Raw genomic sequence first — 26017 nt, 5'->3', positions numbered from 1 at the left:
CAAAACATGCTAACCTCTCAGCATTACCACTAACAGAGACTACAACAAAACATACTAACCTCTCACCAATACCAATAACAGAGACTACAACAAAACATGCTAACCTCTCTCCATTACCAATAACAGAGGCTACAACAAAACATGCCAACCTCTCACCATTACCAATAACAGAGACTACAACAAAACATGCTAACCTCTCAGCATTACCACTAACAGAGACTACAACAAAACATGCTAACCTCTCACCATTACCAATAACAGAGACTACAACAAAACATGCTAACCTCTCACCATTACCAATAACAGAGGCTACAACAAAACATGCTAACCTCTCACCATTACCAATAACAGAGGCTACAACAAAACATACTAACCTCTCACCATTACCAATAACAGAGGCTACAACAAAACATGCTAACCTCTCACCATTACCAATAACAGAGGCTACAACAAAACATGCTAACCTCTCACCATTACCAATAACAGAGACTACAACAAAACATGCTAACCCCTCACCATTACCAATAACAGAGACTACAACAAAACATGCTAATCTCTCACCATTACCAATAACAGAGACTACAACAAAACATGCTAACATCTCACCATTACCAATAACAGAGACTACAACAAAACATGCTAACCTCTCACCATTACCAATAACAGAGACTACAACAAAACATGCTAACATCTCACCATTACCAATAACAGAGACTACAACAAAACATGCTAACCTCTCACCATTACCAATAACAGAGACTACAACAAAACATACTAACCTCTCACCATTACCAATAACAGAGGCTACAACAAAACATGCTAACATCTCACCATCACCAATAACAGAGGCTACAACAAAACATACTAACCTCTCACCATTACCAATAACAGAGGCTACAACAAAACATACTAACCTCTCACCATTACCAATAACAGAGGCTACAACAAAACATGCTAACATCTCACCATCACCAATAACAGAGCCCACAACAAAACATACTAACCTCTCACCATTACCAATAACAGAGGCTACAACAAAACATACTAACCTCTCACCATTACCAATAACAGGGGAGATTAGCATTTATACTGATATTTGTGCCTCTATAACTTTGTTATTCATCATTATTCACTATTCATATCTAAACGGTAAAATATATGTATGAATTCCCTCAAATAAAAGGTGACATTCTGTACTGTCACCTAATATGAAACATTATATCTCATATCCAAAATGTTGGAGCATAGCACCAAATGTAAAACTGTAAGCTTCACTGTCCAAACACATATGGTGTGGACTATGTGTGTCTGGTAAACACATGTAGATCTGGTGAACAGTTATCACTTGTTGACCAACTACAGGAATACTGACCTCAGAGTCTCCAGTTTACAGTGAGGATTCCCCAGTCCAGCAGAGAGCAGCTCCACTCCTGAATTCTTCAGGTCATTGTTACTCAGGTCCAGCTCTCTCAGGTGTGAGGGGTTTGACTCCAGAGCTGAGACTAGAGAAGCACAGCCTTCCTCTGTGACTCCACAGCCTGACAGCCTGACAAAGAGATCATCATGACTTCACAAACACACTGTTAATTTAATGAGTAGTGTAGAAGGACAATGGCAGATGCATTTGGTTTATTCTCTCAAACAACATATAGATTCATCTTCCGTCTCCTAGAATTGAATGGTCAAAATGTTATACTAAAGTAAACATCAATGCATTTTTTCAATATGTTTTTCAATATAATATTATACACATATTATTATGCATATTTTTCTCTAAACTGAATATTTCTTCCTGATGATTAGTTCTTATATGTCATTTTATTTACTCACAGAACAGCTCTGGAGGCTTTGACCACTGGCAGCAGCCTCAGAAGACCTTCCTCTGATCTGGAGTATTTCTTCAGGTCAAACACATCCAGCTCCTTTTCTGAAGTCAGCAACACAAAGACCAGAGCTGACCACTGTGCAGGTGACAGTTCGTCTTCTGAGAGACTTCCTGATCTCAGGAAGCTTTGGATCTCCTCCACTAGAGAATGGTCATTCAGTTCATTCAGACAGTGGAACAGATTGATGCTCCTCTCTGGAGAGGGATTCTCCCTGATCTTCTTCTTGATGTACTTGACTGTTTTTTCATGGCTCTGTGAGCTGCTTCTTGTCTTTGTCAGTAGACCTCGTAAGTGCTTCTGATTGGACTCCAGTGAGAGGCCCAGAAGGAAGCGGAGGAACAGGTCCAGGTTTCCTGTCTCACTTTGTAAGGCTTTATCCACAGCACTCTTGTAGAAAGTAACTTCAAGCCTTTGTTTGATCCTCACAAAAAAGTTCCTGAACATTGATTGAGGATCATCCATTAGATTCTCATTGTTGTTGATGAATGAGAGGAACACATATACAGCAGCCAGAAACTCCTGAATGCTCAGATGAACAAAGCAGTACACCTTGTCCTGGTACAGCCCACATTCCTCTTTAAAGAGCGGTGTGCACAATCCTGAGTACACTGAGGCTTCATTGACATCAATGCCAGCCTCCTTCAGGTCTTCTTCATAGAAAATCAGATTGCCCTTCACAAGCTGTTGAAAAGCCAGTTTTCCCAGTGACAGAATGCTCTCTTTATTCCAGTGTGGACCTGTCTCTTCTTTCCCAAGATACTTTTCATTCTTCTGTTTGGTATGAAACACCACAAGGTGTGTGTACATCTCAGTCAGAGTCTTGGGCATCTCTTCTCTCTTATGTTTCAGCATGTGTTCAAGGACTGTTGCAGAAATCCAACAGAAGACTGGAATGTGGCACATGATGTGGAGGCTCCTTGATGTCTTTATGTGTGAGATGATTCTGCTGGCCAGGTCCTCATCACTGAATCTCTTCCTGAAGTACTCCTCCTTCTGTGGGTCATTGAAGCCTCGTACCTCTGTCACCTGGTCAACACACACTGAATGTATCGTATTGGCTGCTGCAGGTCGGGTAGTTATCCAGAGGAGAGCAGAGGGAAGCAGATTTCCCTTGATGAGATTTGTCAGCAGAACATCCACTGAGGTTGACTCTGTGACGTCCCAACAGATCTTGTTCTTCTGGAAGTCTAGGGGCAGTCGGCACTCATCCAGACCATCAAAGATGAACAGAACTTTGTACTTGTCGAAGTTGGAGATTCCTGATTGTTTGGTTTCCATTGAGAAGTGATTGAGAAGGTCAATCAAAGTGTATTTATCATCTTTCATCAAATTCAGCTCCCGGAAAGGGAATGAAAATACAAATTGGACATCCTGATTTGCTTTTCCTTCAGCCCAGTCCAGAATGAACTTCTGCACAGAGACTGTTTTTCCAATGCCAGCGACTCCCTTTGTCAGCACCATTCTTATACGTTTGTCTTGTCCAGTTAAGGGTTTGAAGATGTCGTTACATTTGATTGCAGTCTCTGGTCTTGCTTGTTTCCTGGTTGTTGTCTCAATCTGTCTCAGCTCATGTTCATTATTGACCTCTCCTGTTCCACCCTCTGTGATGTAAAGCTCTGTGTAGATGTTATTGAGAAGTGTTGGGTTTCCTTGTTTAGCGATCCCCTCAAATACACATTGAAACTTCTTCTTTAGATTAGATTTGAGTTTACGTTGGCAAATCACAGCAAGCTCATCTGAATCTAGAAATAACACAGAATATATTAATACTAATGTTTTAATGCCTACAGTATTGTAGGACTTTTAAATATAATAATTTCTTCTCTTAACTGAGAGTATAAATGTGTAAATGTTTTCATAATGCATTACAGACTGGTGTGACTGATTATAAAATTGTTGGTATTATTGGTGGTATCATTAGTGTTCCCTCTCTCTCTCTCTCTCTCTCTCTCTCTCTCTCTCTCTCTCTCTCTCTCTCTCTCTCTCTCTCTCTCTCTCTCTCTCTCTCTCTCTCTCTCTCTCTCTCTCTCTCTCTCTCTCTAAATTAATCACCACAACACATCCCTGCTGCTACTTGATGAGGTCACTAGGTGTTGTGTTAAGGCTGCTACAATATCATTGAGTTACACAGCTACTTTAGCTGTACTTTAGCTACAGATTTTAAATGTTATAAAACATCATTCAACATGAAGCACACAGATCTTACATTTCTCCAGTGTGTCAGCAAGCTCCTTCTGGTTCAATTTCCTCAGGATGTGCAGTGTGATCTTCAGAGCCCCCTCTCTGGCACTGCTCTCCTGCTTCTCATCTTCAGCATCCACCACTTCCTTATCCTGCTTCTGACTCTCAAAGCCTTCTGGGAGTTCTGGACTAAGGATCCTCTTGAACATCTTCAGCTCGTTCTTCACAAATGTCATAATTTTCTCTTCAAGCAACTGAAATAAATCAAGTAAATAAGTTAAGCAAGAGACTAAATGCTTTCTCTTCAAGACATTAATGAATGATTGACAGATCAACTTTACTTGATGTAAACAAAAACAAATGTACATAACAGGACCACATACACTGAATATGGAGTCCAGGTCTGTTTGATGACTCTGGGAAGACTGACCACTGAGAATCTCTGACTCTGATCTCTCCTGTTGGTTTCTGTGGACAAAACATGAGATTACATCTCCTCATCCAGGGAGTACACACACACACACACACACACACACACACACACACACACACACACACACACACACACACACACACACACACACACACACACACACACACACACACACACACACACACACACACACACACACACACACACACACACACACACACACACACACACACACACGGAGGGAGGGAATGTTGTGTTTGTTTAATATTGTTTTAGGACTATGAAAATGGACAAAAGGATTAGCCTATGGATTATGAAAACAACAAATAGAAATGGTAAAATGGGAGATGAGAAATGACTAGAGACAGTGTTGTTTAACTCACTGACCATGACCCATGAGTTCTTCTTACCTTTGTTCAGTAGAAAAGTCTCCCTCTCTAAAGTATATAGGTTGATTCATAGACCAGTCACTCTTCATGGACACACAGCTGGGTACAGGGGAGGCTGGTCTCTCCTGCTTGATTGGGCTTCAACACAACAGAGACAAACATTACATCTCTCATCTACTCTGAGCTCAGATGGGGAAACATAAGAAGAGTTTCATTCCAAAACGCTATATATCCATTTTCAGAAACGTTCATAAATTAGCTTTTATTGTTTTGTTAAATTTTTAAAGAGATTGGTGTTTTTTCACTATCTAATCATGGCATGGGGTTGTTCAATGACAGACATGTATTTGTTTAAAATCTATCACTTGATGGTTTCATTTCAGAAGGACAAATAATCATGTTTTTTTGCAAAATGCTATATATCTGCCTCACTCTCAGAGAAATCAGTAGTACTGCTAGGTTTTACACAGTAATAATATATATCTGCCTCACTCTCAGAGAAATCAGTAGTACTGCTAGGTTTTACACAGTAATAATATATATCTGCCTCACTCTCAGAGAAATCAGTAGTACTGCTCGGTTTTACACAGTAATAATATATATCTGCCTCACTCTCAGAGAAATCAGTAGTACCGCTAGGTTTTATACAGTAATAATATATATCTGCCTCACTCTCAGAGAAATCAGTAGTACTGCTAGGTTTTACACAGTAATAATATATATCTGCCTCACTCTCAGAGAAATCAGTAGTACTGCTAGGTTTTACACAGTAATAATATATATCTGCCTCACTCTCAGAGAAATCAGTAGTACTGCTAGGTTTTACACAGTAATAATATATATCTGCCTCACTCTCAGAGAAATCAGTAGTACTGCTAGGTTTTACACAGTAATAATATATATCTGCCTCACTCTCAGAGAAATCAGTAGTACTGCTAGGTTTTACACAGTAATAATATATATCTGCCTCACTCTCAGATAAATCAGTAGTACTGCTAGGTTTTATACAGTAATAATATATATCTGCCTCACTCTCAGAGAAATCAGTAGTACTGCTAGGTTTTACACAGTAATAATATATATCTGCCTCACTCTCAGAGAAATCAGTAGTACTGCTAGGTTTTATACAGTAATAATATATATCTGCCTCACTCTCAGAGAAATCAGTAGTACTGCTAGGTTTTACACAGTAATAATATATATCTGCCCCACTCTCAGAGAAATCAGTAGTACTGCTAGGTTTTACACAGTAATAATATATATCTGCCTCACTCTCAGAGAATTCAGTAGTACTGCTAAGTTTTACACAGTAATAATATATATCTGCCTCACTCTCAGAGAAATCAGAAGTACTGCTAGGTTTTACACAGTAATAATATATATCTGCCTCACTATCAGAGAAATCAGTAGTACTGCTAGGTTTTATACAGTAATAATATATATCTGCCTCACTCTCAGAGAAATCAGAAGTACTGCTAGGTTTTACACAGTAATAATATATATCTGCCTCACTATCAGAGAAATCAGTAGTACTGCTAGGTTTAACACAGTAATAATATATATCTGCCTCACTCTCAGAGAAATCAGAAGTACTGCTAGGTTTTACACAGTAATAATATATATCTGCCTCACTATCAGAGAAATCAGTAGTACTGCTAGGTTTTACACAGTAATAATATATATCTGCCTCACTCTCAGAGAAATCAGTAGTACTGCTAGGTTTTACACAGTAATAATATATATCTGCCTCACTCTCAGAGAAATCAGTGGTACTGCTCGGTTTTACACAGTAATAATATATATCTGCCTCACTCTCAGAGAAATCAGTAGTACCGCTAGGTTTTATACAGTAATAATATATATCTGCCTCACTCTCAGAGAAATCAGTAGTACTGCTAGGTTTTACACAGTAATAATATATATCTGCCTCACTCTCAGAGAAATCAGTAGTACTGCTAGGTTTTATACAGTAATAATATATATCTGCCTCACTCTCAGAGAAATCAGTAGTACTGCTAGGTTTTACACAGTAATAATATATATCTGCCTCACTCTCAGAGAAATCAGTAGTACTGCTAGGTTTTACACAGTAATAATATATATCTGCCTCACTCTCAGAGAAATCAGTAGTACTGCTAGGTTTTACACAGTAATAATATATATCTGCCTCACTCTCAGATAAATCAGTAGTACTGCTAGGTTTTATACAGTAATAATATATATCTGCCTCACTCTCAGAGAAATCAGTAGTACTGCTAGGTTTTACACAGTAATAATATATATCTGCCTCACTCTCAGAGAAATCAGTAGTACTGCTAGGTTTTATACAGTAATAATATATATCTGCCTCACTCTCAGAGAAATCAGTAGTACTGCTAGGTTTTACACAGTAATAATATATATCTGCCCCACTCTCAGAGAAATCAGTAGTACTGCTAGGTTTTACACAGTAATAATATATATCTGCCTCACTCTCAGAGAATTCAGTAGTACTGCTAAGTTTTACACAGTAATAATATATATCTGCCTCACTCTCAGAGAAATCAGAAGTACTGCTAGGTTTTACACAGTAATAATATATATCTGCCTCACTATCAGAGAAATCAGTAGTACTGCTAGGTTTTATACAGTAATAATATATATCTGCCTCACTCTCAGAGAAATCAGAAGTACTGCTAGGTTTTACACAGTAATAATATATATCTGCCTCACTATCAGAGAAATCAGTAGTACTGCTAGGTTTAACACAGTAATAATATATATCTGCCTCACTCTCAGAGAAATCAGAAGTACTGCTAGGTTTTACACAGTAATAATATATATCTGCCTCACTATCAGAGAAATCAGTAGTACTGGTAGGTTTTACACAGTAATAATATGTATCTGCCTCACTCTCAGAGAAATCAGTAGTACTGCTAGGTTTTATACAGTAATAATATATATCTGCCTCACTCTCAGAGAAATCAGTAGTACTGCTAGGTTTTACACAGTAATAATATATATCTGCCTCACTCTCAGATAAATCAGTAGTACTGCTAGGTTTTATACAGTAATAATATATATCTGCCTCACTCTCAGAGAAATCAGTAGTACTGCTAGGTTTTACACAGTAATAATATATATCTGCCCCACTCTCAGAGAAATCAGTAGTACTGCTAGGTTTTACACAGTAATAATATATATCTGCCTCACTCTCAGAGAATTCAGTAGTACTGCTAAGTTTTACACAGTAATAATATATATCTGCCTCACTCTCAGAGAAATCAGAAGTACTGCTAGGTTTTACACAGTAATAATATATATCTGCCTCACTATCAGAGAAATCAGTAGTACTGCTAGGTTTTATACAGTAATAATATATATCTGCCTCACTCTCAGAGAAATCAGAAGTACTGCTAGGTTTTACACAGTAATAATATATATCTGCCTCACTATCAGAGAAATCAGTAGTACTGCTAGGTTTAACACAGTAATAATATATATCTGCCCCACTCTCAGAGAAATCAGTAGTACTGCTAGGTTTTACACAGTAATAATATATATCTGCCTCACTCTCAGAGAAATCAGTAGTACTGCTAGGTTTTACACAGTAATAATATATATCTGCCTCACTTTCAGAGAAATCAGTAGTACTGCTAGGTTTTATACAGTAATAATATATATCTGCCTCACTCTCAGTGAAATCAGTAGTACTGCTAGGTTTTACACAGTAATAATATATATCTGCCTCACTCTCAGTTAAATCAGTAGTACTGCTAGGTTTTATACAGTAATAATATATATCTGCCTCACTCTCAGAGAAATCAGTAGTACTGCTAGGTTTTATACAGTAATAATATATATCTGCCTCACTCTCAGTGAAATCAGTAGTACTGCTAGGTTTTACACAGTAATAATATATATCTGCCTCACTCTCAGAGAAATCAGTAGTACTGCTAGGTTTTATACAGTAATAATATATATCTGCCTCACTCTCAGTGAAATCAGTAGTACTGCTAGGTTTTACACAGTAATAATATATATCTGCCTCACTCTCAGAGAAATCAGTAGTACTGCTAGGTTTTACACAGTAATAATATATATCTGCCTCACTCTCAGTGAAATCAGTAGTACTGCTAGGTTTTACACAGTAATAATATATATCTGCCTCAATCTCAGAGAAATCAGTAGTACTGCTAGGTTTTATACAGTAATAATATATATCTGCCTCACTCTCAGTGAAATCAGTGGTACTGCTAGGTTTTACACAGTAATAATATATATCTGCCTCACTCTCAGTGAAATCAGTAGTACTGCTAGGTTTTACACAGTAATAATATATATCTGCCTCACTCTCAGATAAATCAGTAGTACTGCTAGGTTTTACACAGTAATAATATATATCTGCCTCACTCTCAGATAAATCAGTAGTACTGCTAGGTTTTACACAGTAATAATATATATCTGCCTCACTCTCAGATAAATCAGTAGTACTGCTAGGTTTTACACAGTAATAATATATATCTGCCTCACTCTCAGATAAATCAGTAGTACTGCTCGGTTTTACACAGTAATACTATATATCTGCCCCACTCTCAGAGAAATCAGTAGTACTGCTAGGTTTTACACAGTAATAATATATAGCTGCCTCCCTCTCAGAGAAATCAGTAGTACTGCTAGGTTTTACACAGTAATAATATATATCTGCCTCACTCTCAGAGAAATCAGTAGTACTGCTAGGTTTTACACAGTAATAATATATATCTGCCTCACTCTCAGTGAAATCAGTAGTACTGCTAGGTTTTACACAGTAATAATATATATCTGCCTCACTCTCAGAGAAATCAGTAGTACTGCTAGGTTTTATACAGTAATAATATATATCTGCCTCACTCTCAGTGAAATCAGTAGTACTGCTAGGTTTTACACAGTAATAATATATATCTGCCTCACTCTCAGAGAAATCAGTAGTACTGCTAGGTTTTACACAGTAATAATATATATCTGCCTCACTCTCAGTGAAATCAGTAGTACTGCTAGGTTTTACACAGTAATAATATATATCTGCCTCAATCTCAGAGAAATCAGTAGTACTGCTAGGTTTTATACAGTAATAATATATATCTGCCTCACTCTCAGTGAAATCAGTGGTACTGCTAGGTTTTACACAGTAATAATATATATCTGCCTCACTCTCAGTGAAATCAGTAGTACTGCTAGGTTTTACACAGTAATAATATATATCTGCCTCACTCTCAGATAAATCAGTAGTACTGCTAGGTTTTACACAGTAATAATATATATCTGCCTCACTCTCAGATAAATCAGTAGTACTGCTAGGTTTTACACAGTAATAATATATATCTGCCTCACTCTCAGATAAATCAGTAGTACTGCTAGGTTTTACACAGTAATAATATATATCTGCCTCACTCTCAGATAAATCAGTAGTACTGCTCGGTTTTACACAGTAATACTATATATCTGCCCCACTCTCAGAGAAATCAGTAGTACTGCTAGGTTTTACACAGTAATAATATATATCTGCCTCCCTCTCAGAGAAATCAGTAGTACTGCTAGGTTTTACACAGTAATAATATATATCTGCCTCACTCTCAGTGAAATCAGTAGTACTGCTAGGTTTTACACAGTAATAATATATATCTGCCTCACTCTCAGAGAAATCAGTAGTACTGCTAGGTTTTACACAGTAATAATATATATCTGCCTCACTCTCAGAGAAATCAGTAGTACTGCTAGGTTTTACACAGTAATAATATATATCTGCCTCACTCTCAGTGAAATCAGTAGTACTGCTAGGTTTTACACAGTAATAATATATATCTGCCTCACTCTCAGAGAAATCAGTAGTACTGCTAGGTTTTATACAGTAATAATATATATCTGCCTCACTCTCAGTGAAATCAGTAGTACTGCTAGGTTTTACACAGTAATAATATATATCTGCCTCACTCTCAGAGAAATCAGTAGTACTGCTAGGTTTTACACAGTAATAATATATATCTGCCTCACTCTCAGTGAAATCAGTAGTACTGCTAGGTTTTACACAGTAATAATATATATCTGCCTCAATCTCAGAGAAATCAGTAGTACTGCTAGGTTTTATACAGTAATAATATATATCTGCCTCACTCTCAGTGAAATCAGTGGTACTGCTAGGTTTTACACAGTAATAATATATATCTGCCTCACTCTCAGTGAAATCAGTAGTACTGCTAGGTTTTACACAGTAATAATATATATCTGCCTCACTCTCAGATAAATCAGTAGTACTGCTAGGTTTTACACAGTAATAATATATATCTGCCTCACTCTCAGATAAATCAGTAGTACTGCTAGGTTTTACACAGTAATAATATATATCTGCCTCACTCTCAGATAAATCAGTAGTACTGCTAGGTTTTACACAGTAATAATATATATCTGCCTCACTCTCAGATAAATCAGTAGTACTGCTCGGTTTTACACAGTAATACTATATATCTGCCCCACTCTCAGAGAAATCAGTAGTACTGCTAGGTTTTACACAGTAATAATATATATCTGCCTCCCTCTCAGAGAAATCAGTAGTACTGCTAGGTTTTACACAGTAATAATATATATCTGCCTCACTCTCAGTGAAATCAGTAGTACTGCTAGGTTTACACAGTAATAATATATATCTGCCTCACTCTCAGAGAAATCAGTAGTACTGCTAGGTTTTATACAGTAATAATATATATCTGCCTCACTCTCAGTGAAATCAGTAGTACTGCTAGGTTTTACACAGTAATAATATATATCTGCCTCACTCTCAGAGAAATCAGTAGTACTGCTAGGTTTTACACAGTAATAATATATATCTGCCTCACTCTCAGTGAAATCAGTAGTACTGCTAGGTTTTACACAGTAATAATATATATCTGCCTCAATCTCAGAGAAATCAGTAGTACTGCTAGGTTTTATACAGTAATAATATATATCTGCCTCACTCTCAGTGAAATCAGTGGTACTGCTAGGTTTTACACAGTAATAATATATATCTGCCTCACTCTCAGTGAAATCAGTAGTACTGCTAGGTTTTACACAGTAATAATATATATCTGCCTCACTCTCAGATAAATCAGTAGTACTGCTAGGTTTTACACAGTAATAATATATATCTGCCTCACTCTCAGATAAATCAGTAGTACTGCTAGGTTTTACACAGTAATAATATATATCTGCCTCACTCTCAGATAAATCAGTAGTACTGCTAGGTTTTACACAGTAATAATATATATCTGCCTCACTCTCAGATAAATCAGTGGTACTGCTCGGTTTTACACAGTAATAATATATATCTGCCTCACTCTCAGAGAAATCAGTAGTACCGCTAGGTTTTATACAGTAATAATATATATCTGCCTCACTCTCAGAGAAATCAGTAGTACTGCTAGGTTTTACACAGTAATAATATATATCTGCCTCACTCTCAGAGAAATCAGTAGTACTGCTAGGTTTTATACAGTAATAATATATATCTGCCTCACTCTCAGAGAAATCAGTAGTACTGCTAGGTTTTACACAGTAATAATATATATCTGCCTCACTCTCAGAGAAATCAGTAGTACTGCTAGGTTTTACACAGTAATAATATATATCTGCCTCACTCTCAGAGAAATCAGTAGTACTGCTAGGTTTTACACAGTAATAATATATATCTGCCTCACTCTCAGATAAATCAGTAGTACTGCTAGGTTTTATACAGTAATAATATATATCTGCCTCACTCTCAGAGAAATCAGTAGTACTGCTAGGTTTTACACAGTAATAATATATATCTGCCTCACTCTCAGAGAAATCAGTAGTACTGCTAGGTTTTATACAGTAATAATATATATCTGCCTCACTCTCAGAGAAATCAGTAGTACTGCTAGGTTTTACACAGTAATAATATATATCTGCCCCACTCTCAGAGAAATCAGTAGTACTGCTAGGTTTTACACAGTAATAATATATATCTGCCTCACTCTCAGAGAATTCAGTAGTACTGCTAAGTTTTACACAGTAATAATATATATCTGCCTCACTCTCAGAGAAATCAGAAGTACTGCTAGGTTTTACACAGTAATAATATATATCTGCCTCACTATCAGAGAAATCAGTAGTACTGCTAGGTTTTATACAGTAATAATATATATCTGCCTCACTCTCAGAGAAATCAGAAGTACTGCTAGGTTTTACACAGTAATAATATATATCTGCCTCACTATCAGAGAAATCAGTAGTACTGCTAGGTTTAACACAGTAATAATATATATCTGCCTCACTCTCAGAGAAATCAGAAGTACTGCTAGGTTTTACACAGTAATAATATATATCTGCCTCACTATCAGAGAAATCAGTAGTACTGCTAGGTTTTACACAGTAATAATATATATCTGCCTCACTCTCAGAGAAATCAGTAGTACTGCTAGGTTTTATACAGTAATAATATATATCTGCCTCACTCTCAGAGAAATCAGTAGTACTGCTAGGTTTTACACAGTAATAATATATATCTGCCTCACTCTCAGATAAATCAGTAGTACTGCTAGGTTTTATACAGTAATAATATATATCTGCCTCACTCTCAGAGAAATCAGTAGTACTGCTAGGTTTTACACAGTAATAATATATATCTGCCCCACTCTCAGAGAAATCAGTAGTACTGCTAGGTTTTACACAGTAATAATATATATCTGCCTCACTCTCAGAGAATTCAGTAGTACTGCTAAGTTTTACACAGTAATAATATATATCTGCCTCACTCTCAGAGAAATCAGAAGTACTGCTAGGTTTTACACAGTAATAATATATATCTGCCTCACTATCAGAGAAATCAGTAGTACTGCTAGGTTTTATACAGTAATAATATATATCTGCCTCACTCTCAGAGAAATCAGAAGTACTGCTAGGTTTTACACAGTAATAATATATATCTGCCTCACTATCAGAGAAATCAGTAGTACTGCTAGGTTTAACACAGTAATAATATATATCTGCCCCACTCTCAGAGAAATCAGTAGTACTGCTAGGTTTTACACAGTAATAATATATATCTGCCTCACTCTCAGAGAAATCAGTAGTACTGCTAGGTTTTACACAGTAATAATATATATCTGCCTCACTTTCAGAGAAATCAGTAGTACTGCTAGGTTTTATACAGTAATAATATATATCTGCCTCACTCTCAGTGAAATCAGTAGTACTGCTAGGTTTTACACAGTAATAATATATATCTGCCTCACTCTCAGTTAAATCAGTAGTACTGCTAGGTTTTATACAGTAATAATATATATCTGCCTCACTCTCAGAGAAATCAGTAGTACTGCTAGGTTTTATACAGTAATAATATATATCTGCCTCACTCTCAGTGAAATCAGTAGTACTGCTAGGTTTTACACAGTAATAATATATATCTGCCTCACTCTCAGAGAAATCAGTAGTACTGCTAGGTTTTATACAGTAATAATATATATCTGCCTCACTCTCAGTGAAATCAGTAGTACTGCTAGGTTTTACACAGTAATAATATATATCTGCCTCACTCTCAGAGAAATCAGTAGTACTGCTAGGTTTTACACAGTAATAATATATATCTGCCTCACTCTCAGTGAAATCAGTAGTACTGCTAGGTTTTACACAGTAATAATATATATCTGCCTCAATCTCAGAGAAATCAGTAGTACTGCTAGGTTTTATACAGTAATAATATATATCTGCCTCACTCTCAGTGAAATCAGTGGTACTGCTAGGTTTTACACAGTAATAATATATATCTGCCTCACTCTCAGTGAAATCAGTAGTACTGCTAGGTTTTACACAGTAATAATATATATCTGCCTCACTCTCAGATAAATCAGTAGTACTGCTAGGTTTTACACAGTAATAATATATATCTGCCTCACTCTCAGATAAATCAGTAGTACTGCTAGGTTTTACACAGTAATAATATATATCTGCCTCACTCTCAGATAAATCAGTAGTACTGCTAGGTTTTACACAGTAATAATATATATCTGCCTCACTCTCAGATAAATCAGTAGTACTGCTCGGTTTTACACAGTAATACTATATATCTGCCCCACTCTCAGAGAAATCAGTAGTACTGCTAGGTTTTACACAGTAATAATATATAGCTGCCTCCCTCTCAGAGAAATCAGTAGTACTGCTAGGTTTTACACAGTAATAATATATATCTGCCTCACTCTCAGAGAAATCAGTAGTACTGCTAGGTTTTACACAGTAATAATATATATCTGCCTCACTCTCAGTGAAATCAGTAGTACTGCTAGGTTTTACACAGTAATAATATATATCTGCCTCACTCTCAGAGAAATCAGTAGTACTGCTAGGTTTTATACAGTAATAATATATATCTGCCTCACTCTCAGTGAAATCAGTAGTACTGCTAGGTTTTACACAGTAATAATATATATCTGCCTCACTCTCAGAGAAATCAGTAGTACTGCTAGGTTTTACACAGTAATAATATATATCTGCCTCACTCTCAGTGAAATCAGTAGTACTGCTAGGTTTTACACAGTAATAATATATATCTGCCTCAATCTCAGAGAAATCAGTAGTACTGCTAGGTTTTATACAGTAATAATATATATCTGCCTCACTCTCAGTGAAATCAGTGGTACTGCTAGGTTTTACACAGTAATAATATATATCTGCCTCACTCTCAGTGAAATCAGTAGTACTGCTAGGTTTTACACAGTAATAATATATATCTGCCTCACTCTCAGATAAATCAGTAGTACTGCTAGGTTTTACACAGTAATAATATATATCTGCCTCACTCTCAGATAAATCAGTAGTACTGCTAGGTTTTACACAGTAATAATATATATCTGCCTCACTCTCAGATAAATCAGTAGTACTGCTAGGTTTTACACAGTAATAATATATATCTGCCTCACTCTCAGATAAATCAGTAGTACTGCTCGGTTTTACACAGTAATACTATATATCTGCCCCACTCTCAGAGAAATCAGTAGTACTGCTAGGTTTTACACAGTAATAATATATATCTGCCTCCCTCTCAGAGAAATCAGTAGTACTGCTAGGTTTTACACAGTAATAATATATATCTGCCTCACTCTCAGTGAAATCAGTAGTACTGCTAGGTTTTACACAGTAATAATATATATCTGCCTCACTCTCAGAGAAATCAGTAGTACTGCTAGGTTTTACACAGTAATAATATATATCTGCCTCACTCTCAGAGAAATCAGTAGTACTGCTAGGTTTTACACAGTAATAATATATATCTGCCTCACTCTCAGTGAAATCAGTAGTACTGCTAGGTTTTACACAGTAATAATATATATCTGCCTCACTCTCAGAGAAATCAGTAGTACTGCTAGGTTTTATACAGTAATAATATATATCTGCCTCACTCTCAGTGAAATCAGTAGTACTGCTAGGTTTTACACAGTAATAATATATATCTGCCTCACTCTCAGAGAAATCAGTAGTACTGCTAGGTTTTACACAGTAATAATATATATCTGCCTCACTCTCAGTGAAATCAGTAGTACTGCTAGGTTTTACACAGTAATAATATATATCTGCCTCAATCTCAGAGAAATCAGTAGTACTGCTAGGTTTTATACAGTAATAATATATATCTGCCTCACTCTCAGTGAAATCAGTGGTACTGCTAGGTTTTACACAGTAATAATATATATCTGCCTCACTCTCAGTGAAATCAGTAGTACTGCTAGGTTTTACACAGTAATAATATATATCTGCCTCACTCTCAGATAAATCAGTAGTACTGCTAGGTTTTACACAGTAATAATATATATCTGCCTCACTCTCAGATAAATCAGTAGTACTGCTAGGTTTTACACAGTAATAATATATATCTGCCTCACTCTCAGATAAATCAGTAGTACTGCTAGGTTTTACACAGTAATAATATATATCTGCCTCACTCTCAGATAAATCAGTAGTACTGCTCGGTTTTACACAGTAATACTATATATCTGCCCCACTCTCAGAGAAATCAGTAGTACTGCTAGGTTTTACACAGTAATAATATATATCTGCCTCCCTCTCAGAGAAATCAGTAGTACTGCTAGGTTTTACACAGTAATAATATATATCTGCCTCACTCTCAGTGAAATCAGTAGTACTGCTAGGTTTACACAGTAATAATATATATCTGCCTCACTCTCAGAGAAATCAGTAGTACTGCTAGGTTTTATACAGTAATAATATATATCTGCCTCACTCTCAGTGAAATCAGTAGTACTGCTAGGTTTTACACAGTAATAATATATATCTGCCTCACTCTCAGAGAAATCAGTAGTACTGCTAGGTTTTACACAGTAATAATATATATCTGCCTCACTCTCAGTGAAATCAGTAGTACTGCTAGGTTTTACACAGTAATAATATATATCTGCCTCAATCTCAGAGAAATCAGTAGTACTGCTAGGTTTTATACAGTAATAATATATATCTGCCTCACTCTCAGTGAAATCAGTGGTACTGCTAGGTTTTACACAGTAATAATATATATCTGCCTCACTCTCAGTGAAATCAGTAGTACTGCTAGGTTTTACACAGTAATAATATATATCTGCCTCACTCTCAGATAAATCAGTAGTACTGCTAGGTTTTACACAGTAATAATATATATCTGCCTCACTCTCAGATAAATCAGTAGTACTGCTAGGTTTTACACAGTAATAATATATATCTGCCTCACTCTCAGATAAATCAGTAGTACTGCTAGGTTTTACACAGTAATAATATATATCTGCCTCACTCTCAGATAAATCAGTAGTACTGCTCGGTTTTACACAGTAATACTATATATCTGCCCCACTCTCAGAGAAATCAGTAGTACTGCTAGGTTTTACACAGTAATAATATATATCTGCCTCCCTCTCAGAGAAATCAGTAGTACTGCTAGGTTTTACACAGTAATAATATATATCTGCCTCACTCTCAGAGAAATCAGTAGTACTGCTAGGTTTTACACAGTAATAATATATATCTGCCTCACTCTCAGAGAAATCAGTAGTACTGCTAGGTTTTACACAATAATAATATATATCTGCCTCACTCTCAGAGAAATCAGTGGTACTGCTAGGTTTTACACAGTAATAATATATATCTGCCTCACTCTCAGAGAAATCAGTAGTACTGCTAGGTTTTACACAGTAATAATATATATCTGCCTCACTCTCAGAGAAATCAGTAGTACTGCTAGGTTTTATACAGTAATAATATATATCTGCCTCACTCTCAGAGAAATCAGTAGTACTGCTAGGTTTTACACAGTAATAATATATATCTGCCTCACTCTCAGAGAAATCAGTAGTACTGCTAGGTTTTATACAGTAATAATATATATCTGCCTCACTCTCAGAGAAATCAGTAGTACTGCTAGGTTTTACACAGTAATAATATATATCTGCCTTACTCTCAGATAAATCAGTAGTACTGCTAGGTTTTATACAGTAATAATATATATCTGCCTCACTCTCAGAGAAATCAGTAGTACTGCTAGGTTTTACACAGTAATAATATATATCTGCCTCACTCTCAGAGAAATCAGTAGTACTGCTAGGTTTTATACAGTAATAATATATATCTGCCTCACTCTCAGAGAAATCAGTAGTACTGCTAGGTTTTACACAGTAATAATATATATCTGCCCCACTCTCAGAGAAATCAGTAGTACTGCTAGGTTTTACACAGTAATAATATATATCTGCCTCACTCTCAGAGAATTCAGTAGTACTGCTAAGTTTTACACAGTAATAATATATATCTGCCTCACTCTCAGAGAAATCAGAAGTACTGATAGGTTTTACACAGTAATAATATATATCTGCCTCACTATCAGAGAAATCAGTAGTACTGCTAGGTTTTATACAGTAATAATATATATCTGCCTCACTCTCAGAGAAATCAGAAGTACTGCTAGGTTTTACACAGTAATAATATATATCTGCCTCACTATCAGAGAAATCAGTAGTACTGCTAGGTTTCACACAGTAATAATATATATCTGCCTCACTCTCAGAGAAATCAGAAGTACTGCTAGGTTTTACACAGTAATAATATATATCTGCCTCACTATCAGAGAAATCAGTAGTACTGCTAGGTTTTACACAGTAATAATATATATCTGCCTCACTCTCAGAGAAATCAGTAGTACTGCTAGATTTTATACAGTAATAATATATATCTGCCTCACTCTCAGAGAAATCAGTAGTACTGCTAGGTTTTACACAGTAATAATATATATCTGCCTCACTCTCAGATAAATCAGTAGTACTGCTAGGTTTTATACAGTAATAATATATATCTGCCTCACTCTCAGAGAAATCAGTAGTACTGCTAGGTTTTACACAGTAATAATATATATCTGCCTCACTCTCAGAGAAATCAGTAGTACTGCTAGGTTTTATACAGTAATAATATATATCTGCCTCACTCTCAGAGAAATCAGTAGTACTGCTAGGTTTTACACAGTAATAATATATATCTGCCCCACTCTCAGAGAAATCAGTAGTACTGCTAGGTTTTACACAGTAATAATATATATCTGCCTCACTCTCAGAGAATTCAGTAGTACTGCTAAGTTTTACACAGTAATAATATATATCTGCCTCACTCTCAGAGAAATCAGAAGTACTGCTAGGTTTTACACAGTAATAATATATATCTGCCTCACTATCAGAGAAATCAGTAGTACTGCTAGGTTTTATACAGTAATAATATATATCTGCCTCACTCTCAGAGAAATCAGAAGTACTGCTAGGTTTTACACAGTAATAATATATATCTGCCTCACTATCAGAGAAATCAGTAGTACTGCTAGGTTTAACACAGTAATAATATATATCTGCCCCACTCTCAGAGAAATCAGTAGTACTTCTAGGTTTTACACAGTAATAATATATATCTGCCTCACTCTCAGAGAAATCAGTAGTACTGCTAGGTTTTACACAGTAATAATATATATCTGCCTCACTTTCAGAGAAATCAGTAGTACTGCTAGGTTTTATACAGTAATAATATATATCTGCCTCACTCTCAGTGAAATCAGTAGTACTGCTAGGTTTTACACAGTAATAATATATATCTGCCTCACTCTCAGAGAAATCAGTAGTACTGCTAGGTTTTATACAGTAATAATATATATCTGCCTCACTCTCAGAGAAATCAGTAGTACTGCTAGGTTTTATACAGTAATAATATATATCTGCCTCACTCTCAGATAAATCAGGAGTACTGCTAGGTTTTACACAGTAATAATATATATCTGCCTCACTCTCAGATAAATCAGTAGTACTGCTCGGTTTTACACAGTAATACTATATATCTGCCCCACTCTCAGAGAAATCAGTAGTACTGCTAGGTTTTACACAGTAATAATATATATCTGCCTCCCTCTCAGAGAAATCAGTAGTACTGCTAGGTTTTACACAGTAATAATATATATCTGCCTCACTCTCAGTGAAATCAGTAGTACTGCTAGGTTTACACAGTAATAATATATATCTGCCTCACTCTCAGAGAAATCAGTAGTACTGCTAGGTTTTATACAGTAATAATATATATCTGCCTCACTCTCAGTGAAATCAGTAGTACTGCTAGGTTTTACACAGTAATAATATATATCTGCCTCACTCTCAGAGAAATCAGTAGTACTGCTAGGTTTTACACAGTAATAATATATATCTGCCTCACTCTCAGTGAAATCAGTAGTACTGCTAGGTTTTACACAGTAATAATATATATCTGCCTCAATCTCAGAGAAATCAGTAGTACTGCTAGGTTTTATACAGTAATAATATATATCTGCCTCACTCTCAGTGAAATCAGTGGTACTGCTAGGTTTTACACAGTAATAATATATATCTGCCTCACTCTCAGTGAAATCAGTAGTACTGCTAGGTTTTACACAGTAATAATATATATCTGCCTCACTCTCAGATAAATCAGTAGTACTGCTAGGTTTTATACAGTAATAATATATATCTGCCTCACTCTCAGATAAATCAGTAGTACTGCTAGGTTTTACACAGTAATAATATATATCTGCCTCACTCTCAGATAAATCAGTAGTACTGCTAGGTTTTACACAGTAATAATATATATCTGCCTCACTCTCAGATAAATCAGTAGTACTGCTCGGTTTTACACAGTAATACTATATATCTGCCCCACTCTCAGAGAAATCAGTAGTACTGCTAGGTTTTACACAGTAATAATATATATCTGCCTCCCTCTCAGAGAAATCAGTAGTACTGCTAGGTTTTACACAGTAATAATATATATCTGCCTCACTCTCAGAGAAATCAGTAGTACTGCTAGGTTTTACACAGTAATAATATATATCTGCCTCACTCTCAGAGAAATCAGTAGTACTGCTAGGTTTTACACAATAATAATATATATCTGCCTCACTCTCAGAGAAATCAGTGGTACTGCTAGGTTTTACACAGTAATAATATATATCTGCCTCACTCTCAGAGAAATCAGTAGTACTGCTAGGTTTTACACAGTAATAATATATATCTGCCTCACTCTCAGAGAAATCAGTAGTACTGCTAGGTTTTATACAGTAATAATATATATCTGCCTCACTCTCAGAGAAATCAGTAGTACTGCTAGGTTTTACACAGTAATAATATATATCTGCCTCACTCTCAGAGAAATCAGTAGTACTGCTAGGTTTTATACAGTAATAATATATATCTGCCTCACTCTCAGAGAAATCAGTAGTACTGCTAGGTTTTACACAGCAATAATATATATCTGCCTTACTCTCAGATAAATCAGTAGTACTGCTAGGTTTTATACAGTAATAATATATATCTGCCTCACTCTCAGAGAAATCAGTAGTACTGCTAGGTTTTACACAGTAATAATATATATCTGCCTCACTCTCAGAGAAATCAGTAGTACTGCTAGGTTTTATACAGTAATAATATATATCTGCCTCACTCTCAGAGAAATCAGTAGTACTGCTAGGTTTTACACAGTAATAATATATATCTGCCCCACTCTCAGAGAAATCAGTAGTACTGCTAGGTTTTACACAGTAATAATATATATCTGCCTCACTCTCAGAGAATTCAGTAGTACTGCTAAGTTTTACACAGTAATAATATATATCTGCCTCACTCTCAGAGAAATCAGAAGTACTGATAGGTTTTACACAGTAATAATATATATCTGCCTCACTATCAGAGAAATCAGTAGTACTGCTAGGTTTTATACAGTAATAATATATATCTGCCTCACTCTCAGAGAAATCAGAAGTACTGCTAGGTTTTACACAGTAATAATATATATCTGCCTCACTCTCAGAGAAATCAGAAGTACTGCTAGGTTTTACACAGTAATAATATATATCTGCCTCACTATCAGAGAAATCAGTAGTACTGCTAGGTTTTACACAGTAATAATATATATCTGCCTCACTCTCAGAGAAATCAGTAGTACTGCTAGATTTTATACAGTAATAATATATATCTGCCTCACTCTCAGAGAATTCAGTAGTACTGCTAAGTTTTACACAGTAATAATATATATCTGCCTCACTCTCAGAGAAATCAGAAGTACTGATAGGTTTTACACAGTAATAATATATATCTGCCTCACTATCAGAGAAATCAGTAGTACTGCTAGGTTTTATACAGTAATAATATATATCTGCCTCACTCTCAGAGAAATCAGAAGTACTGCTAGGTTTTACACAGTAATAATATATATCTGCCTCACTCTCAGAGAAATCAGAAGTACTGCTAGGTTTTACACAGTAATAATATATATCTGCCTCACTATCAGAGAAATCAGTAGTACTGCTAGGTTTTACACAGTAATAATATATATCTGCCTCACTCTCAGAGAAATCAGTAGTACTGCTAGATTTTATACAGTAATAATATATATCTGCCTCACTCTCAGAGAAATCAGTAGTACTGCTAGGTTTTACACAGTAATAATATATATCTGCCTCACTCTCAGATAAATCAGTAGTACTGCTAGGTTTTATACAGTAATAATATATATCTGCCTCACTCTCAGAGAAATCAGTAGTACTGCTAGGTTTTACACAGTAATAATATATATCTGCCTCACTCTCAGAGAAATCAGTAGTACTGCTAGGTTTTATACAGTAATAATATATATCTGCCTCACTCTCAGAGAAATCAGTAGTACTGCTAGGTTTTACACAGTAATAATATATATCTGCCCCACTCTCAGAGAAATCAGTAGTACTGCTAGGTTTTACACAGTAATAATATATATCTGCCTCACTCTCAGAGAATTCAGTAGTACTGCTAAGTTTTACACAGTAATAATATATATCTGCCTCACTCTCAGAGAAATCAGAAGTACTGCTAGGTTTTACACAGTAATAATATATATCTGCCTCACTATCAGAGAAATCAGTAGTACTGCTAGGTTTTATACAGTAATAATATATATCTGCCTCACTCTCAGAGAAATCAGAAGTACTGCTAGGTTTTACACAGTAATAATATATATCTGCCTCACTATCAGAGAAATCAGTAGTACTGCTAGGTTTAACACAGTAATAATATATATCTGCCCCACTCTCAGAGAAATCAGTAGTACTTCTAGGTTTTACACAGTAATAATATATATCTGCCTCACTCTCAGAGAAATCAGTAGTACTGCTAGGTTTTACACAGTAATAATATATATCTGCCTCACTTTCAGAGAAATCAGTAGTACTGCTAGGTTTTATACAGTAATAATATATATCTGCCTCACTCTCAGTGAAATCAGTAGTACTGCTAGGTTTTACACAGTAATAATATATATCTGCCTCACTCTCAGAGAAATCAGTAGTACTGCTAGGTTTTATACAGTAATAATATATATCTGCCTCACTCTCAGAGAAATCAGTAGTACTGCTAGGTTTTATACAGTAATAATATATATCTGCCTCACTCTCAGTGAAATCAGTAGTACTGCTAGGTTTTACACAGTAATAATATATATCTGCCTCACTCTCAGTGAAATCAGTGGTACTGCTAGGTTTTACACAGTAATAATATATATCTGCCTCACTCTCAGTGAAATCAGTAGTACTGCTAGGTTTTACACAGTAATAATATATATCTGCCTCACTCTCAGATAAATCAGTAGTACTGCTAGGTTTTACACAGTAATAATATATATCTGCCTCACTCTCAGATAAATCAGTAGTACTGCTAGGTTTTACACAGTAATAATATATATCTGCCTCACTCTCAGATAAATCAGTAGTACTGCTAGGTTTTACACAGTAATAATATATATCTGCCTCACTCTCAGATAAATCAGTAGTACTGCTCGGTTTTACACAGTAATACTATATATCTGCCCCACTCTCAGAGAAATCAGTAGTACTGCTAGGTTTTACACAGTAATAATATATATCTGCCTCCCTCTCAGAGAAATCAGTAGTACTGCTAGGTTTTACACAGTAATAATATATATCTGCCTCACTCTCAGAGAAATCAGTAGTACTGCTAGGTTTTACACAGTAATAATATATATCTGCCTCACTCTCAGAGAAATCAGTAGTACTGCTAGGTTTTACACAGTAATAATATATATCTGCCTCACTCTCAGAGAAATCAGTAGTACTGCTAGGTTTTACACAGTAATAATATATATCTGCCTCACTCTCAGTGAAATCAGTGGTACTGCTAGGTTTTATACAGTAATAATATATATCTGCCTCACTCTCAGTGAAATCAGTAGTACTGCTAGGTTTTACACAGTAATAATATATATCTGCCTCACTCTCAGAGAAATCAGTAGTACTGCTAGGTTTTACACAGTAATAATATATATCTGCCTCACTCTCAGACAAATCAGTAGTACTGCTAGGTTTTACACAGTAATAATATATATCTGCCTCACTCTCAGTGAAATCAGTAGTACTGCTAGGTTTTACACAGTAATAATATATATCTGCCTCACTCTCAGAGAAATCAGTAGTACTGCTAGGTTTTATACAGTAATAATATATATCTGCCTCACTCTCAGTGAAATCAGTAGTACTGCTAGGTTTTATACAGTAATAATATATATCTGTCTCACTCTCAGAGAAATCAGTAGTACTGCTAGGTTTTACACAGTAATAATATATATCTGCCTCACTCTCAGTGAAATCAGTAGTACTGCTAGGTTTTACACAGTAATAATATATATCTGCCTCACTCTCAGTGAAATCAGTAGTACTGCTAGGTCTTATACAGTAATAATATATATCTGCCTCACTCTCAGTGAAATCAGTAGTACTGCTAGGTTTTATACAGTAATAATATATATCTGCCTCACTCTCAGTGAAATCAGTAGTACTGCTAGGTCATATGTAACAAATAAATACATTTTTAGTGAACAACTGTACAAAATATACATTTGTGACATTTTTATTTAACTAGGCAAATCAGTTAAGAACAAACTCTTAATTTCAATGACAGCCTAGGAACAGTGGGTTAACTTAACTGCCTTGTTCAGGGGCGGAACAACAGATTTTTACCTTGTCAGCTCGGGGATTCAATCTTGCAACCTTTTGGTTTCTAGTCCAACACTCTAACCACTAGGCTATCTGCCGCCCCAATACATTTACTAATATTTAAAACTAACAATTCAATACAGTAATATGAGATCTATACATAAAACATTTACATTTGAGTAATTTAGCATATAGTTAAGCACCTTAAGGCCAAGTTAATCGTTAGAACCTTCATAGGAGCATCGTTAAATCTCAGAGCTTGAAAGAGAGCGATTGTATTTTATGTATTTTACTGGTTTGTGACTCACTGACTCCGTCCCCGGTTCGAGGGGAATAAAGCAGCCCAGGAGTTAACACACAGGAACTTTATTTAAACACACTGAGGAAGATGAACATGGAGATGAAGAGTGGGAAAGGTAGTGGAATGGTGATGGAATGGTAATGGAATGGTAGTGGAATGGTAGTGGAATGGTAATGGAATGGTGATGTAATGGTAGTGGAATGGTAGTGGAATGGTAGTGGAATGGTAGTGGAATGGTAATGGAATGGTAATGGAATGGTAGTGGAATGGAAGTGGAATGGTAATGGAATGGTAATGGAA

At 35.8% G+C, this 26017-nt stretch overlaps 1 protein-coding gene across 3 annotated transcripts in view; it reads right to left on the bottom strand.

Moving 5' to 3' along the window:
• LOC139581409 (NACHT, LRR and PYD domains-containing protein 12-like) overlaps positions 1–26017 on the bottom strand; it is a 234075-nt gene that overhangs the window by 26063 nt on the left and 181995 nt on the right. For all 3 annotated transcript variants that reach the window (XM_071412172.1, XM_071411566.1, XM_071412903.1), the window contains 5 exons: positions 4911–5027; positions 4451–4535; positions 4093–4321; positions 1831–3628; positions 1373–1546 (listed from right to left, as the gene is read on the bottom strand). In XM_071412172.1, coding sequence (XP_071268273.1) covers positions 1373–1546; positions 1831–3628; positions 4093–4321; positions 4451–4535; positions 4911–5027 — 2403 coding nt within the window. The remainder of the gene's footprint in view (positions 1–1372; positions 1547–1830; positions 3629–4092; positions 4322–4450; positions 4536–4910; positions 5028–26017) is intronic.

Source organism: Salvelinus alpinus, chromosome 1, assembly GCF_045679555.1.
Source record: "Salvelinus alpinus chromosome 1, SLU_Salpinus.1, whole genome shotgun sequence".
Lineage (NCBI taxonomy): Eukaryota > Metazoa > Chordata > Actinopteri > Salmoniformes > Salmonidae > Salvelinus > Salvelinus alpinus.
This window is presented reverse-complemented; position numbering and strand designations above follow the sequence as displayed.